This window comes from Ranitomeya variabilis, chromosome 4 (assembly GCF_051348905.1).
Source record: "Ranitomeya variabilis isolate aRanVar5 chromosome 4, aRanVar5.hap1, whole genome shotgun sequence".
NCBI lineage: Eukaryota > Metazoa > Chordata > Amphibia > Anura > Dendrobatidae > Ranitomeya > Ranitomeya variabilis.
In genome coordinates this window covers 372,518,984-372,534,744 of record NC_135235.1, presented here as the reverse complement: position 1 = coordinate 372,534,744, position 15,761 = coordinate 372,518,984, and the positions used below count along the sequence as shown (strand labels likewise).

General features: G+C 46.0%; 1 protein-coding gene across 5 annotated transcripts in view; it reads right to left on the bottom strand.

Annotated features, from left to right (window-relative positions):
• Positions 1–6,954: 6,954 nt before the first annotated feature.
• The window catches only part of LRRC18 (leucine rich repeat containing 18), a 161,706-nt gene continuing 152,899 nt past the window's right edge, over positions 6,955–15,761 (bottom strand). For 4 of the 5 annotated variants that reach the window (XM_077257537.1, XM_077257536.1, XM_077257535.1 and 1 more), the window contains one exon: positions 6,955–7,834. In XM_077257537.1, coding sequence (XP_077113652.1) covers positions 7,064–7,834 — 771 coding nt within the window. In that variant the 3' untranslated portion in view covers positions 6,955–7,063. The remainder of the gene's footprint in view (positions 7,835–15,761) is intronic. The other variant, XM_077257538.1, reaches the window with a different exon arrangement.

Sequence of the window (15,761 nt, the reverse complement as noted above, 5' to 3'; positions counted from 1 at the left end):
ATGTGATAGCCGTCTGTTGGTCTAAAGTCACCCCAATCCGTGACATATTGGTGGCAGTGGTCAGGAATCCCTGTGGATTTCATGACAAACTGCTGGCAGCGGCTACAGGATCATGACAATTGGTGGCAGAGGTGTGAATTGTCATGACAGGAGATCAGCCCAGGATATTGCGGTATGTCAGTATGCAGATCAGCCCAGGAGATTGCGGTATGGCAGTTTGGAGATCAGCCCTGGAGATTGCAGTATGGCAATATGCAGATTAGCACAGGAGATCGCGGTATGGTGGCATGGAGTTCAGCCCATTAGATCACGGTATAGAGATCAGCCCAGGAGATCACAGTATGGCAATATGGAGATCAGCCCAGGAGATCGCGGTATGGAGATCAGTCTGGGAGATTGCGGTATGGCAGTATGGAGATCAGCCCAGGAGATCGTGGTATGGAGATCAGCCCAGGAGATTGCGGTACGGAGATCAGCCCAGGAGATCGCAGTATGGTGGTTTGGAGATCAGTCCAGGACATCGCGATATGGAGATCAGCCCAGGAGATCGCGGTATAGAGATCAGCCGAGGAGATCATGGTATGGAGATCAGCCAGGGTGATTACGGTATGGAGATCAGCCCAGGATATCGCGGTATGGAGATCAGCCGAGGAGATCGTGGTATGGAGATCAGCCCAGGAGATGTCTGTATGGAGAGCAGCCCAGGAGATCGCGGTATTGCGGTATTCAGAACAGCCCAGGAGATCGCGATATGGCAGTATGAAGTTCAGCCGAGAAGATTGCATTATGGAGATCAGCCCAGATGATCAAGGTATAGCAGTATGGAGATCAGCCCACGAGATCGTGGTATGACGGTACGGAGATCGGCCCACGAGATCGCGGTATGGCAGTATGGAGATAAGCACAGGAGATCGCGGTATGGAGTTCAGCCCAAGAGATCAAGGTATATCGGTATGGAGATCAGCCCAGGAGATTGCTTTATGGCGGTATGGAGATCAGCCCAGGAGATCGCGGTATGGCGGTTTGGAGATCAGCCCTCAAGATTACTGTATGGCGATATGGAGATCAGCACAGGAGATTGTGATATGGAGATCAGCACAGGAGATCGCAGTATGGTGATATGGAGATCAGCCCAGGAGATCGCAGTATGGCGGTATGCAGATCAGCCCTGGAGATCGCGATATGGCAGTATGGAGATCGGCCCACGAGATCGCGGTGTGGCAGTATGGAGATCAGCACAGGAGATCGCGGTATGGAGATCAGCCCAAGAGATCAATGTATATTGGTATGGAGATCAGCCCAGGAGATCGCTTTATGGCGGCATGGAGATCAGCCCAGGAGATCGCGGTATGGCGGTTTGGAGATCAGCCCTGGAGATTACTGTATGGCGATATGGAGATCAGCACAGGAGATTGTGATATGGACATCAGCACAGGAGATCGCGGTATGGTAATATGGATATCAGCCCCGGAGATCGCAGTATGGCGGTATGCAGATCAGCCCAGGAGATCGCAGTATGGCAGTATGGAGATCAGCCCAGGAGATAGCGGTAAGGTGGTGTGGATATCAGCACAGGAGAATGCGGTATGGCGGTGTGGAGATCCGCCAAGAAGATCGCGATATGGAGTTCAGCCCAGGAGATCGTGGTATGGCGGTTTGGAGATCAGTCCAGGAGATAGCGGTATGGCTGTATGGAGATTAGCCCTGAAGACCGTGGTGTGGAGATCAGCCCAGGAGATCGTTGTATGGAGATCAGGACAGGAGAACGCGGTATGGAGATCAGCACAGAAGAACGCAGTATGGCAGTATGGAGATCAGCCGAGATCACGATATACACTGTGTTCCAAATTATTATGCACAAAGAGTTTAGGAGTGATAAGGTTAGAATTTTTTTTGTTTGTCATTTAAACTCATTGATGGTGATGTGTGTCAGGGCTCTTTATATCACTGAAAGCAATTGCAGATACCTGTGCAAATTAGTTTGGCAGGTGTGTCCGAATAAAGGCAAGACTACTTAAGAAGGCTGTTCCACATTATTAAGCAGCCTACATTTTTGGCCAAAATGGAAAAGAAAAAGGATGTGTCGGCTGCTGAGAAGCAACAAATTGTGGAGTAGTTAGGTCAAGGCATGACTACAATCAACATTGCCAAGACACTTCATTGTGATCAACGCACAATCAAGAAGTATGTAGCTGATTCCCAGCACACACGTGTGCGTGCTGATAAGGAAAAATTGAGGACCCTTTCCAACATGCAATTGCGTAAGGTTAAAAGAGCAGCTGCAAAAATGCCTGGTCATAGCAGCAGACAAGTTTTTGAAGCTGCTGGTGCCTCCAACGTCCCCAGAACAACAAGATGCAGGGTCCTTCAGAGGTGAGTAAGCCATCCTGTCGATCACCTCTATCCACTGCACACAAGCAGAAACCGCTAAAGTGGGCCAAACGATACATGAAGACTGACTTCCAAACTGTTTTGTACACCGATGAGTGCCATGCAATGCTCGATGGTCCAGATGGATGGAGTGGAGGATGGCTGGTTGATGGACACCCCATGAAAACACGGCTAAGGTGCCAACAAGGAGGAGGTGGAGTAATGTTTTGGGCTGGAATCATGGGGAGAGAGATTGTCGGCCCCTTTATGATTCCTGAAGGGGTAAAGATGAACTCCATAATCTATGTGGAGTTTCTAAAAACACTTCCTGCCATGGTTCAAGAGGAAGAACCGTGCTTTCCACAGCAAGATAATTTTCATGCATGATAATGCACCGTCTCATGCTGCAAAAAACACATCTGCATCTCTGGCTGCTATGGGCATAAAAGAGGACAAACTTATGGTGTGGCCACCATCTTTCCCTGGCCTCAACCCCATTGAGAACATCTGGAGCATCATCAAAAGGAGTGTCTATGATGGCGGGAGGCAGTTAACATCTAAGCAACAGCTCTGGGAGGGTTTTCTGTCCACATGCAAAACAATTGAAGCAGAAACCATCCAAAAACTGACAAATTCAATGGACGAGAGAGTTCAGAAGCTTCATTCAAACAAGGGGTCCTATGTGCAAATGTAACATCACCTAGAATAAAGTTTTCACTTGAAAACTGTTTGATTTCATTTTGTAATAAGCTGATAATGCTTATAACTTCACAATTGACCATTTTTTTGATCAAAATAAAATAAAAAAAGGTTGAAAACTCTGCTGTGCATAATAATTTGGAACATGCATTTTGAGTGTTTATTTTTTTAAATAAGATACTGTTTTCATAGGCAGTTTGTTCCAAAACATTGCAATTATACTAGAATAGTAGATGACTGGAAAATAACAATGACTGCAATTCAGATAGGTAATTTAGAGAAAATATGGGGAAATATTATTTGCATAATAATTTGGAACACAGTGTAGAAGGAAGCCCAAGAGATCGTGATATGGCAGTATGGAGATCAGCCCAGGAGATCGAGGTATGGCGGTATGGAAATCAGCCCAGGAGATCATGGTATGGAGACCAGCACAGGAGAACGGGATGTGGAGATCAGCACAGGAGAATGCGGTATGGCAGTATGGAGATCAGCCCAGGAGATCGAGGTTTGGCGGTATGGAAATCAGCCCAGGAGATCATGGTATGGAGACCAGCACAGGAGAACGGGATGTGGAGATCAGCACAGGAGAATGCGGTATGGCAGTATGGAGATCAGCAGAGGAGATCACGATATAGAGAGTAGCCCAAGAGATCGTGGTATGGCAGTATGGAGATCAGCCCAGGAGATTGCGGTGTGGCAGTATGGAGATCAACCCAGGAGATCGTGGTATGGAGATCAGCCCAGGAGATCGCGGTATGGCGGTATGGAGATAAGCAAAGGAGATTGCGGTATGGCGGTGTGGAGATCAGCCAAGAAGATCGCAATATGGAGATCAGCACAGATGATCGCGGTATGGCGGTAGGGAGATCAGTCCAGGAGATAGTGGTATAGCGGTATGGAGAATAGCCCTGGAGATTATGGTATGGCGGTATGGAGATCCGCCAAGAAGATCGCGATATGGAGATCAGCCCAGGAGATCGTGGTATGGCGGTTTGGAGATCAGTCCAGGAGATAGCGGTATGGCTGTATGGAGATTAGCCCTGAAGACCGTGGTGTGGAGATCAGCCCAGGAGATCGTTGTATGGAGAGCTTCCCAGCAGATCACGGTAAGGAGATCAGCCCAGGAGATTGAGGTATGGTGGTATGGAGATAAGCCCAGGAGATCGAGGTATGGAGATCAGGACAGGAGAACGCGGTATGGAGATCAGCACAGAAGAACGCAGTATGGCAGTATGGAGATCAGCCGAGATCACGATATAGAAGGAAGCCCAAGAGATCGTGATATGGCAGTATGGAGATCAGCCCAGGAGATCGAGGTATGGCGGTATGGAAATCAGCCCAGGAGATCATGGTATGGAGACCAGCACAGGAGAACGGGATGTGGAGATCAGCACAGGAGAATGCGGTATGGCAGTATGGAGATCAGCCCAGGAGATCGAGGTATGGCGGTATGGAAATCAGCCCAGGAGATCATGGTATGGAGACCAGCACAGGAGAACGGGATGTGGAGATCAGCACAGGAGAATGCGGTATGGCAGTATGGAGATCAGCCGAGGAGATCACGATATAGAGAGTAGCCCAAGAGATCGTGGTATGTCAGTATGGAGATCAGCCCAGGAGATTGCGGTGTGGCAGTATGGAGATCAACCCAGGAGATCGTGGTATGGAGATCAGCCCAGGAGATCGCGGTATGGCGGTATGGAGATAAGCAAAGGAGATTGCGGTATGGCGGTGTGGAGATCAGCCAAGAAGATCGCAATATGGAGATCAGCACAGATGATCGCGGTATGGCGGTAGGGAGATCAGTCCAGGAGATAGCGGTATAGCGGTATGGAGAATAGCCCTGGAGATTATGGTATGGCGGTATGGAGATCAGCCCAGGAGATCGCAGTATGAAGATCAGCCCAGGAGATCGCGGTGTCTTGGTATGGATATCAGCCCAGATGTTCGCGGAATGGCGGTATGGATATCAGCCCATGAGAACAAGGTATGGCGGTACGGAGATCAGCCGAGAAGATTGCGGTATGGAGATCAGCCGAGGAGATTGTGGTTTGGACATCAGCCCAGGAGATCGCAGTATAGAGATCAGACCAGGATATTGCAGTATGGTAATCAGCCGAGGAGATTGCGGAATGGAGATCAGCCCAGGAGATGTCTGTATGGAGATCAGCCCAGGAGATCACCGTATTGCGGTATGGAGAACAGCCCAGGAGATCGTGGTATGGCAGTATGGAGTTTAGCCCAGGAGATTGCGGTATGGAGATCAGCCCAGATGATCGCGGTATGGCAGTATGGAGATCAGCCCAGGAGATAGCGGTATGGAGATCGGCCCAGGAGATCGCAATATGGCAGTATGGCAAGACTTTGTAAATTACATCGTCCGGGATATGCTTTCCACGTCGGTCGTAGTTTATGTGGATGATGTGCTCATCTACTCTCCAGATATTGACTCCCACCGGAGAGATATTTGTAAGGTCTTCGACCTCCTACGGGCTAACTCCCTCTATGCCAAGTTGGAGAAGTGCATCGGGGACAGGGAGTTGATAGCTATGAAGTTGGCTTTCTCAGATTGGAGACACCTCCTGGAGGGAGCTCGCTTTCCCTTCCAGGTGTTCATAGACCACAAGAACTTGGTGTATTTTCAGACAGCCCAGCGGCTAAATTCTCGCCAGGCTAGATGGTCCCTGTTCTTCTCCCGGTTCCATTTCACCCTCCATTTTCTTTCCAGGGAGAAGAACATTCGTGCCGACGCTCTCTCACTCTGTAGTGTCATCAGAGGAGAGGGAAGAGGAGCCATTTAATTTGCGACTGGAGGTTCTCTCTTGGGCTCACTCGTCCAGGGTGGGTGGACATTTTAGGACCAAGAGGACATCTGAGCTCTTGGCGAGGACGTACTGGTGGCTGCATATGGCCCGTGACATCAGGGACTATATTCGAACTTGTGTCTCCTGCGCCAAGAATCGGTCTCCTCTGCATCGGCCTGCTGGGCAACTTTACCCCCTGCCACTGGCAGACAGGCCCTGGGAGATGGCCAGGATGGACTTCGTGGTAGGCTTACCCAAGTCTCGTAGCTGTACAGTTATCTGGGTAGTCACCGACCATTTTTCTAAGATGGTGCACTTGGTTCCGCTTCCACGGTTACCTTCTGCACGGGATTTAGCGGCGTTGTTCGTCAAACATGTTTTCCGTTTGCATGGCATGCCTGACAAAATTGTCTCAGTTTGAGTCTCGGTTCTGGAGAGAACTCTGTTGTTTACTCAGCATTGAGCTGAATCTCTCTTCTGCATACCATCCCGAGATGAATGGGTTGGTAGAGAGGGCCAACCAGACTCTGGTCACATCAGGGATGGGTGGGTGCTCTTAGAATTAGCTGGACCAGCACACTTTTATAGTGCATACGCTGTGAAAAGAAGATTTACTCACACTTTTGAAGGAGCAGTCAGAACCTTTACACATTACAGTCTGGTCTTGTGTTGATGCAGGCTGGGAAGTGAAGCTGATCCAGTGCTGAAGTCACTGCAGGAAGATCAGGGCATCTGGTGTAATTAAATTATACATAACTTAGCTGTAAATGAACTTATCATAAAGATGTTTCCCTATATAGCCTCTTAATCTTGGCATGACTCATGTTTAATAAAATGCTGCCAACAGGGGCCATTGTGGTATTATCATGCCCGAAGCCGCATGACAGACAGGTCAGTGTGTAGGGAGAGCCAAGAAACTCCTGCAGCACATACTCGGTCGTGTTTATAATTTAAATATGATGGGGCACTTAGTTGTACTAATAGGATGATTAGAAAAATTACTAGGAAGCTCATACATCACACTTAATACATTACAGGGGTAAATTCTGATCACAGGTGCTATATTTATATTGTTAATTTAGGCTGGATAAACCCTTTTGTTATTTTTGGTATAATTATACTTCAGAATTTATTTTTTACCATTTTTAATTCTTATTTCTGATTGCATTTTATGGTATCTTTTCATATTAATTTACATTTATCAATGTTTCATTGGCTACAGAGTTTGGAGAAACAAGGTTGTTGGAGAAAAGATTTTTCATTGCAGAAGTCACATTTTTCAGTTTTTTCATCTTACTCTTATCCATTTGACATTTTGCCAGACAAGGATGACACAGATCCTTTTCATTCACAAGATAAAGAGATTTAACTCTTTGGATGGTTTCCTGATGCTCTTCCTCTGTTTTTTCTGCATTCTGAATAGGGTTTCTCATGGTGTTAAGCTTCTTCAGTTTAGGCAGCTTAAGCATGCTGGGGGGCACTGAAGTAAGTTGATTATCAAAGACACCCACTTCTTTCAGCTCTTTTAGATTCCCAAATGTAGACGGCAGCATATCAATGCTGTTAAGTCCTAGGTTAAGTTGCCGTAAGTTATTGAGATGGCTCAATTCCATAGGAACACCATTTGTGGTCAATTTGTTGTTGCAAACATTAAGATGTAGGAGGCTTTGTATTTGGCCTAAAGATTCTGGAAGTTTTTCTATCTGATTGCTGTGTAAGTCAAGCCACCGCAGATTGCGAAAACGTTGTATCCAATCAGGAATCTTGCGTATAAAATTTCTACTGAGGTCCAACTCTTCTATGTCACAGAGTTTCAACAAGCATTTGGGAATTGCAGCAATTCCCATCTTAGAAAGATCCAACCTTCGTTTCCCATCAAATGTGATACGGATGGAGTTCTTGGCTGTCTTCAAAGTTATTTTCTTACCCTTCTCTTTTCCTTTACCCTTTGGCATTTTCTGAAACAAAGAACACATGTAATTAAGTTCCATATAATACTAACAAAGGCTAACCAAATCTCCAATAATTCTTCAAATATATCAATCGGTAAAAGTCAACATCTGAAGTAATTTAACATGACTTTGTGAAACATCAAATCACATCCATTCAGAAAATTCTGCATTTTCCTAAATACCGTATTTTCCAGCGTATAAGACGACTTTTTAACCCCTCAAAATCTTCTTAAAAGTCGGGGGTCGTCTTATACGCCGGGTACAGATAGATGTGCATATGGTGGGTGGTGGGGAGTGGTCCCGATGACGAAGAGAGGGGGCGTCTCACAGGAAAGTGTGAGTGGAGTAGCCCCCTATTACCTCATTGTAGCAGCGTGGGGGTCTCTGTGCTGGGGAGCGGCGGCTCCTGCCCGCGAAGGCTAACAGTGTACAGGGGATGGTTGAGGATACTGTTATGATCTGGTGACCTTGGAGCCGCATGAGACGTTCTCTGAAGTAGGTGGTACCTGTACTGACTGCAAACCCTAAACTGACACCGCAACTAGAAGTAGCCGTGGGGTGTACCTAACACGTCCTAGACACCTCAACACAGCCGGAGGACTAAATACTCCTATAGATGGAAATGGGAATTCTATCTTGCCTCAGAGCAGAACCCCAAAGGATAGGCAGCCCCCCACAAATATTGACTGTGAGTATAAGAGGAAAGACACACGCAGGCAGAAAACAGGATTTAGCAAAAGAGGCACTTCTAGCTAAATAGAAAAGGATAGGACAGAATTCTAAGCGGTCAGTATTAAAACCCTAAAAATATCCACAGCAGATAATACAAATATTCTACATCTAACTAAAGACATAGAATGTATATCTGCATCTCCAGAGAATCCAGCATGACTGAAAAATCCAAACAAAGTCTAAGCTGGACAAAAACACAATGAAATTCACTGAATTGTAAAGCACACTGCATGTGTGCTGCAGAGACAAAAAAACAGACACTTATCATAGCTGAATTGACAGCAGGGCATGAGGAGCCAGACAGAGATGCAATCCCTCCAAGTACAATGGACAACTGGCAAGGACTAATGGATCCTGCACACCTAAATACCTAGTAGAGCTGCAATCAGCAGAAACACCTGTCCTGGATTACAACCCAGAGACAACTGCACTACCACCAACAACCACCGGAAGGAGCCCAAGAACAGAATTCACAACAGGATACACAAGGTGAGGGTAGAGCTGGTTGTGTGGCGGTTCAGTAGACTGAGGGTCACTGCAGCTTGTAGGCTTGTCAGAAGAGGTGGGTCTTCAGATTCCTTTTAAAGGTTTCTGTGGTAGACAAAAGTCTGATGTATTGGGGTAGGGAGTTCCAGAGCAGGGGGGAAGCATGGGAGAAGTCTTGTATGCGAATGTGGGAAGAAGAGATAAGAGGTGAGTAGAGCAGGAGATCTTGAGAGGATCGAAAGTTGAATGCAAGTAAGTACCAGGAGACCATGTCACAGATGTTTGGAAAAGACAGGTTGTGGATGGCTTTGTATGTCATAGTTTGAGTTTTGAACTGGAGCCTCTGGACAATAGGAAGCCAGTGAAGGGCTTGTCAGAGAGGAGAGAGAATAACGGGAAGACAGGTGGATTAGTCAGGTAGCAGAGATTAGGACAGATTGGAGTGGTGCAAAAGTGCTAGAGGAGAGGCCAGAGAGTAGGAGGTTGCAATAGTCATGTCAGGAGATGATAAGGGCATGCACAAGTGTTTTTGCAGTTTCTTGGTCAAGGAATGTACGGATTTGGGAAATATTTTTGAGTTGGAGTTGACAGGAGGAGGCAAGGGCTTGGATATGTGGCTTGAAAGAGAGGGCGATGTCGAGGATCATCCTGAGGCACCGAGCATGCGGGACTGGGGAAAGTGAGCAGCCGTTGACATTGATGGATAGGTCTGGTGGAGGGGTAGAGAAAGATGGGGGAAAGATGATGAATTCTGTTTTGTCCATGATCAGTTTTAGAAAGCGAGCAGAAAAGAAAGCTGAAATAGCAGACAGACATTGTGGGATTTTGGTCAGTAAGGAGGTTATGCAAGGTCAAGATAGGTAGATCTGCATGTCATCGGCGTATAGATGATACTGTAAATCGAGGGATTCTATGAGCTGTCCCAGGCCAAAGGTGTAAATGGAGAAGAGTAGGGGTCCTAGAACTGAGTCTTGGGGAACACAGACAGACAGGGAACGAGGTGAGGAGGTGGTGTGGGAGAGGGAGACACTGAATGTCTGGTCTGTTAGATATGATGAGATCCAGAATAGGGCCAAATCTGTAATGCCAAGAGATGAGAGAATCTGTAACAAGAAGGAATGGTCTACAGTGTCAAAGGCAGAAGGCAGGTCCAGCAGAAGGAAGACAGTAGTGACGTTTGCTTTTGGTGGTTAGTAGGTCATTGGTGACTTTAGCTAGGGCAGTTTTAGTTGAGTGATGTGGTCAGAAGCCAGATTGTAACCAGTCAAAGAGGGAGCAGAAGGAGAGGTGGGAGGACAGTTCATGATGGACTGCTGTTCCAGTAGTTTTGAGGCATAAGGGAGAAGAGATATTGGGCAATAGCTAGACACAGAGGATGGGTCGAGGGACAGCTTTTTGAGGATGGATGTGATTGAGGCATGTTTTAAGGAAGAATGGAAGACACCATTTGTAAGTGAAAGGTTGAAGAGATGTGTTAGGGTTGGGGTGAAGACTGTGGCGAAGTTAGGGATGAGCTGAGATGGGAGTGGGTAAAGCATGTAACTGGTGAGATGTTATCTTGACAGAAAGGTGGAGAGCTGATCTTCTGTCATGGTGGATAAGCTGGTTTTGGAAGAACAGAACTGAACAGTTAAGAGAAGGTGCATTGGGGGTTGCAGGCCAAAGCTTTCTCTGATGTTATCAATCTTCTGCTTAAATAAAGAGGCAAAGTCTTCAGCAGAAAAAAAGAGGAGAGTGAGGAGGTGCTGAAAGAATTGAAAGTGTTTAAAATCTGTTTAGGGTTGTGAGATAGGGAAGATATGAGAGATGAGAAGTAAGTTTGTTTTGCGGCAGTGAGCGTTGACTTGAAGCTGACGATGGACTGCTTGTATATGACAAAGTGCTAGGCAGAACGGGATCTCTTCCATCTCTGCTCAGCAACCCTGGAAGCCCGTCTCAGTTCTTTGGTCAGGCTGGTCAGCCAGGGTTGCCTGTTGATTGTACGAGTTTTGCTGTGCATGAGGGGGCAGTCAAATTGAGTGTTGCTGTTATTGTGGTGTTATATAAAGTGGCAGCAGCATCTGTGTCATTTAAGGAAGATATGTCTGTAAGAGGGAGAAGGGACTCAGAGAGTGAGTGTAAATTGAGGTGTTTGAGATTTCTGCCAGGGTGAATGAGTTTGTGGAGTGGGGGTTGCGCACTAGGAGAGGAGAGGGAAGACAATGTCAATAGGTTGTGGTCAGATGGGGAGGGGTGAGTTAGTGAGATTAGTAAGGGAACAGAGGTGGGTGTAGATAAGGTCCAGCGTGTGGCCATCTTTGTGAGTGGCCACGGAGGACCATTGAGTGAGGCCAAAGGAGGAAGTCAGTGATAAAATTTTAGAGGCAGCAGAGGTGGAAGAGTCAATGGGGATGTTAAAGTCACCCATGATGATAGTGGGGATTTCAGCAGAAAGGAGATGAAGTAGCTAGGTGGTGAAGTGGTCATGAAAGGTGGAGATAGCTAGTTCTTGGGTGCGGTAGATGACAGCCAGCTGGTGGTTGGAGGGGGAGAAGATGCAGACAGAGTGCACCTCAAATGAGTGGAGAGTAGAGGAGGTTGGTAGTGGAATTGGGGTAAAGGAGCAGGTATCGGACAGGAGCAAGCAACTCCTACACCACATTTGTTGCTGGTGTGAGGGGTGTGAGCGAGACTGAATCCACCAAAAGAAAGTTCAGCTAGAGAGGCTGAGTCAGAGGGGGTGAGCTAGGTTTCAGTGATACCAAGGAAGGAGAGTTTGTTAGTGATAAAGAGGTCATGGATATACAACAGTTTGTTGCAGACAGAGCGTGCGTTCAATAGTGCTCCAGATAGGGGGACAGGGGGAGTGGGGGCTGGATGAATGTGTATGAGATTATCATGGTTGCGAAATCTTGTAGAGGATCATGGCAGGGTGTTAGAAATGAGTGTAGGGATGTATTTAGGTGGGCCAGGATTTGGGGATACATTGCCAGCAATGAGGAGTAGCAGACAGAGCTTTATAAGGTGGGTGCAGGATAGGACATGATGTGGCCATGTGTGTCTGGAGAAAAAGGATTGTATGTGGAGGAAAAGTTGTGAAGAGGGAGTGAGATGGCTGGGGAGGATGGAGGGAGATGTGACTATTTCCTTACTTGGTGGAGGGATTACAGCAGATAGTAAGAAATGAAGTAGTATGAGGGCGAAACTGAAAAGAAACAGAAACACTGTAGTGGTTTTCTATCCCATTACCATACAGTCAATTCCAGTCCAATTTTAGTCTAAGTCTAAGTATGGTACTTAGAAAGCTGTACTTGGAAAGATGTATGGATCAGACTAAAGTCTTGATCAGACTCATGGAACTGAATATATCTGCATCTAAGGGAAATCAGGTGTGAATGAGGAGGTGGGTGGGTATGGACAGACCAGATTCTGAGAGTTAAACACCTGTCATAAAAGAGAGGGAGGAGTTGAAGGGACCAGTCAAGGATATGCCAGAATAACATAATCAATGAAATCCATCATGGAAAACAAATGATAGGAAAGAAAATAGTATCAGAAAATAGTATCGGAAAGAGATTATATGCACTTCACACAGACAGTCAGATGCCAGGAAAAGCTGTGTAGATTTAAAGCTTACCAGAAAGAGATTATAGTTGGTAATGATGAGAAAACTTAAGACCATGTGTTGGAGTCTGGGGCTGCAAACATTGTACAGATAACTTATATCCAGAATATGCACAGAAGAATAATAATTTATTCACATAATGGAAACCCCTAAGTGAAAATGAAGAGTCCCCAACACTGGTATTTGGTAGAATAAAATATATCTTTATTTATGTATCAATAAAAACATCATAAAGAGAAGATGCTTGACGCCTCACGTAGAAGCAGAGTGAAAGGCGCGTCGGAGCAGAGGGACGCCTAGGAACCTCCACCCACCCATCATCTGGTATGTTTTAACCCATACAATAACTGTAATTATAATACTATACTGATTGTTCACAGCCATATGTTTAATGATGCATATTTGGTATAATTCCTGTGTAAAAACTTGTATATGTGCCTAAATTGGCAATATTTACTGCGAGCATTGCATTGTTCCATTGGCATGATATTACAATTTTGGTTGCTGAGCGCTCATATTGAATACTGTTTACTTGGGGGTTATATTGCATCAGTGGGTTTGTTGTAGGAGGTCCAAGGGTATTGCAGTCTTTCTCTTTTTTGGATCTAGCACCTTCTCTTTATGTTGTTTTTATTGATACATAAAGATATTTTATTCTACCAAGTACCAGTGTTGGGGACCCTTTGTTTTCACTTATGGGTTTCCATTATGTAAATAATGATTTAGTGCAGTACATTAACCATTTTTGTTACACGGGTTGAGTTATATGGGGCAAACCATTGTGACTGAACAGAAGAATAATAGTCTATTGGTGTTGTTTCAGATTAAATAGATTTGACCTCAATTACAGATTCTTATGATAATCCAGCTTTTGTTCTAATATGCAAAGATGTCCCGGAAGATGTTGGTATATCTGCCATAAACAGCTACCTTTTGACCGTAGGATGCACACAATGACCTTAATTTGTGTACTCTAGGCGAGACTTCAAGACAACACTAAGCCCAGGACAGCCTCCATAAGTCGGATATTCCTGACTACTGTGAAAATGCAGTGCACACCGGAGGTAAGAAGATGTGCAGAGTATTCTACTAGGAGAACGAGAAATTTGGTGGTTGAAGAGGTGAGTGGTATTTATCTTTTTTTCGGTCCTACTATGAATTAGCAAAAACGCAGCCAGCTACCATTTTACATATTGTTCCTTATTTGTCACTCAACAAAATCATATGAAAAAACCTCAATACTAAAAACACTTTTATTGATTAAAAACAAGGCAACCAACACCACTTAACGTGATCAAAAAGAAACAAAAACCAAAAACACATGTGCTCAACCAAAAACATATAAAGGAAACTAATGGGGAAATCTATAGGACCCTAGTAAAGGCACCTGTACTGCCCCTACCTGGCTGCGGAAGTAGACACCCTAGGGGGGAACGTACTGGCGCCCCCGTTCCAAGACGGCTAACCCTGTAGGTCCTGATAAGCCCTGCAGCCACTAGTGAGAACCTCTACCCACGTACTAAAGGTTCCACTTCACTATACAATAAGTCACTATACTAGGGATGACCTAGTTCCCCAAAAGAAACATGCTGATATGAATATATATATATGAACACAAATGGCATCAGGCGTAAGCTGGATAATGATCACTATACAGTGGAAAGCATATTACACTCCTTATACAATGTGGGTATTGTCCATCAATAGTGATGATGGTCGGGTGGACTATATAAATAACATGGGCACATATCCAATCATGTGTCCCTTTCTATCACACTCCGGTTTCTATGAATACCCCCAGCTGTAAGGACAATTTACCACATAGAGCAGTGTGTTAAAGCCATAGATACTCATCTGTGCCACCACGCTTCACCAAACGCCATCTACAATGCACGCCTTATTTGTCACTCAAACCATCATGCCATAGGGTCAGTTATGGTGCCTCTAACTCAAAATGTGTGCTTGGCATTAACTATTTATTTTACTTAATATCATAACATGGTGCTCTGTCTCATTTATATATTTTGTGTAACGCGCACCAGAGAACAGGGCAATGGGGTTACCCTCCAGTACACCAGGCATGTATCGTCTCCTCTGTCCCCTGGTTATGGTGGTTGCCGTGCCTGACGCCTGGTGCTTCGGAGGTTACAGTGATAAGGATGCACACATCACGTGGGTGTGTGGGGGTTAAATTCCATTTCTTACTGTCCGCGTTTTTGATGCTGCGGATCTGCAGCAGTTTTCCATGCAGACTACAGTACCATATAAACCTATGGAAAACCAAATCCGCTGTGCAAATGCTGCGGAAAAAAACGTGCGGAAACGCAGCGTTGTTTTTTCCGCAGCATGTCAATTCTTTGTGCGGAACTGCAGCGTTTCTGCACCCATTGACTTGCATTGAGTTGGGCACTTCCGCAGCAAAACCGCAGATGTAAAAAAGATCTGCAGTTTAGCTGAGGAAACGCTGCAGTTCGGGATGGGGGAAGAGTGTGGGCGGCGTGTGGGCGGTGACTGTGTGCGTGTGTGTGTGTGTGCGGGCGGGGTCTGCAAGCTCTTCATGCCGGGTCTGCGGGCAGGGTCTGCGAGCTCTTCATGCCAGGTCTGCAGGCTGTCCAGGTGGTCTGCGGGCTGTCTGGGGGTCTGCGAGCTCTCCGTGCCGGGTCTGCAGGCTGTCTGGGTGGTCTGCGGCCTGTCCGGGTGGTCTGCAGCCTGTCCGGGTGGTCTGCAGCCTGCCTGGGTGGTCTGCGGCCTGTCCGGGTGGTCTCCTGGCTGTCCGGGTGTGTGTGGCACTGCATGTGTGTGTGCATGTGTGTGTGCATATGTGTGTGCATGTGTGTGTGCAGGCATCGTCCAATGGGACTACAAGTCCTATCGGGCTATGCCTGCTACAGTGACAGTGAGTCACACATTAGCCAAAGATGGGACAGTAGTAGTCCCATCATCCGGCTAATGTGTTGAATGTATAAAATAAAAACACAAACATACAACATACATACATATTGCATACAACATACATATATACAACATGCATACTACATACATACAACATACTACATACATGCAACATACAACATACATTCAACATGCAACATACATATAACATACTACATA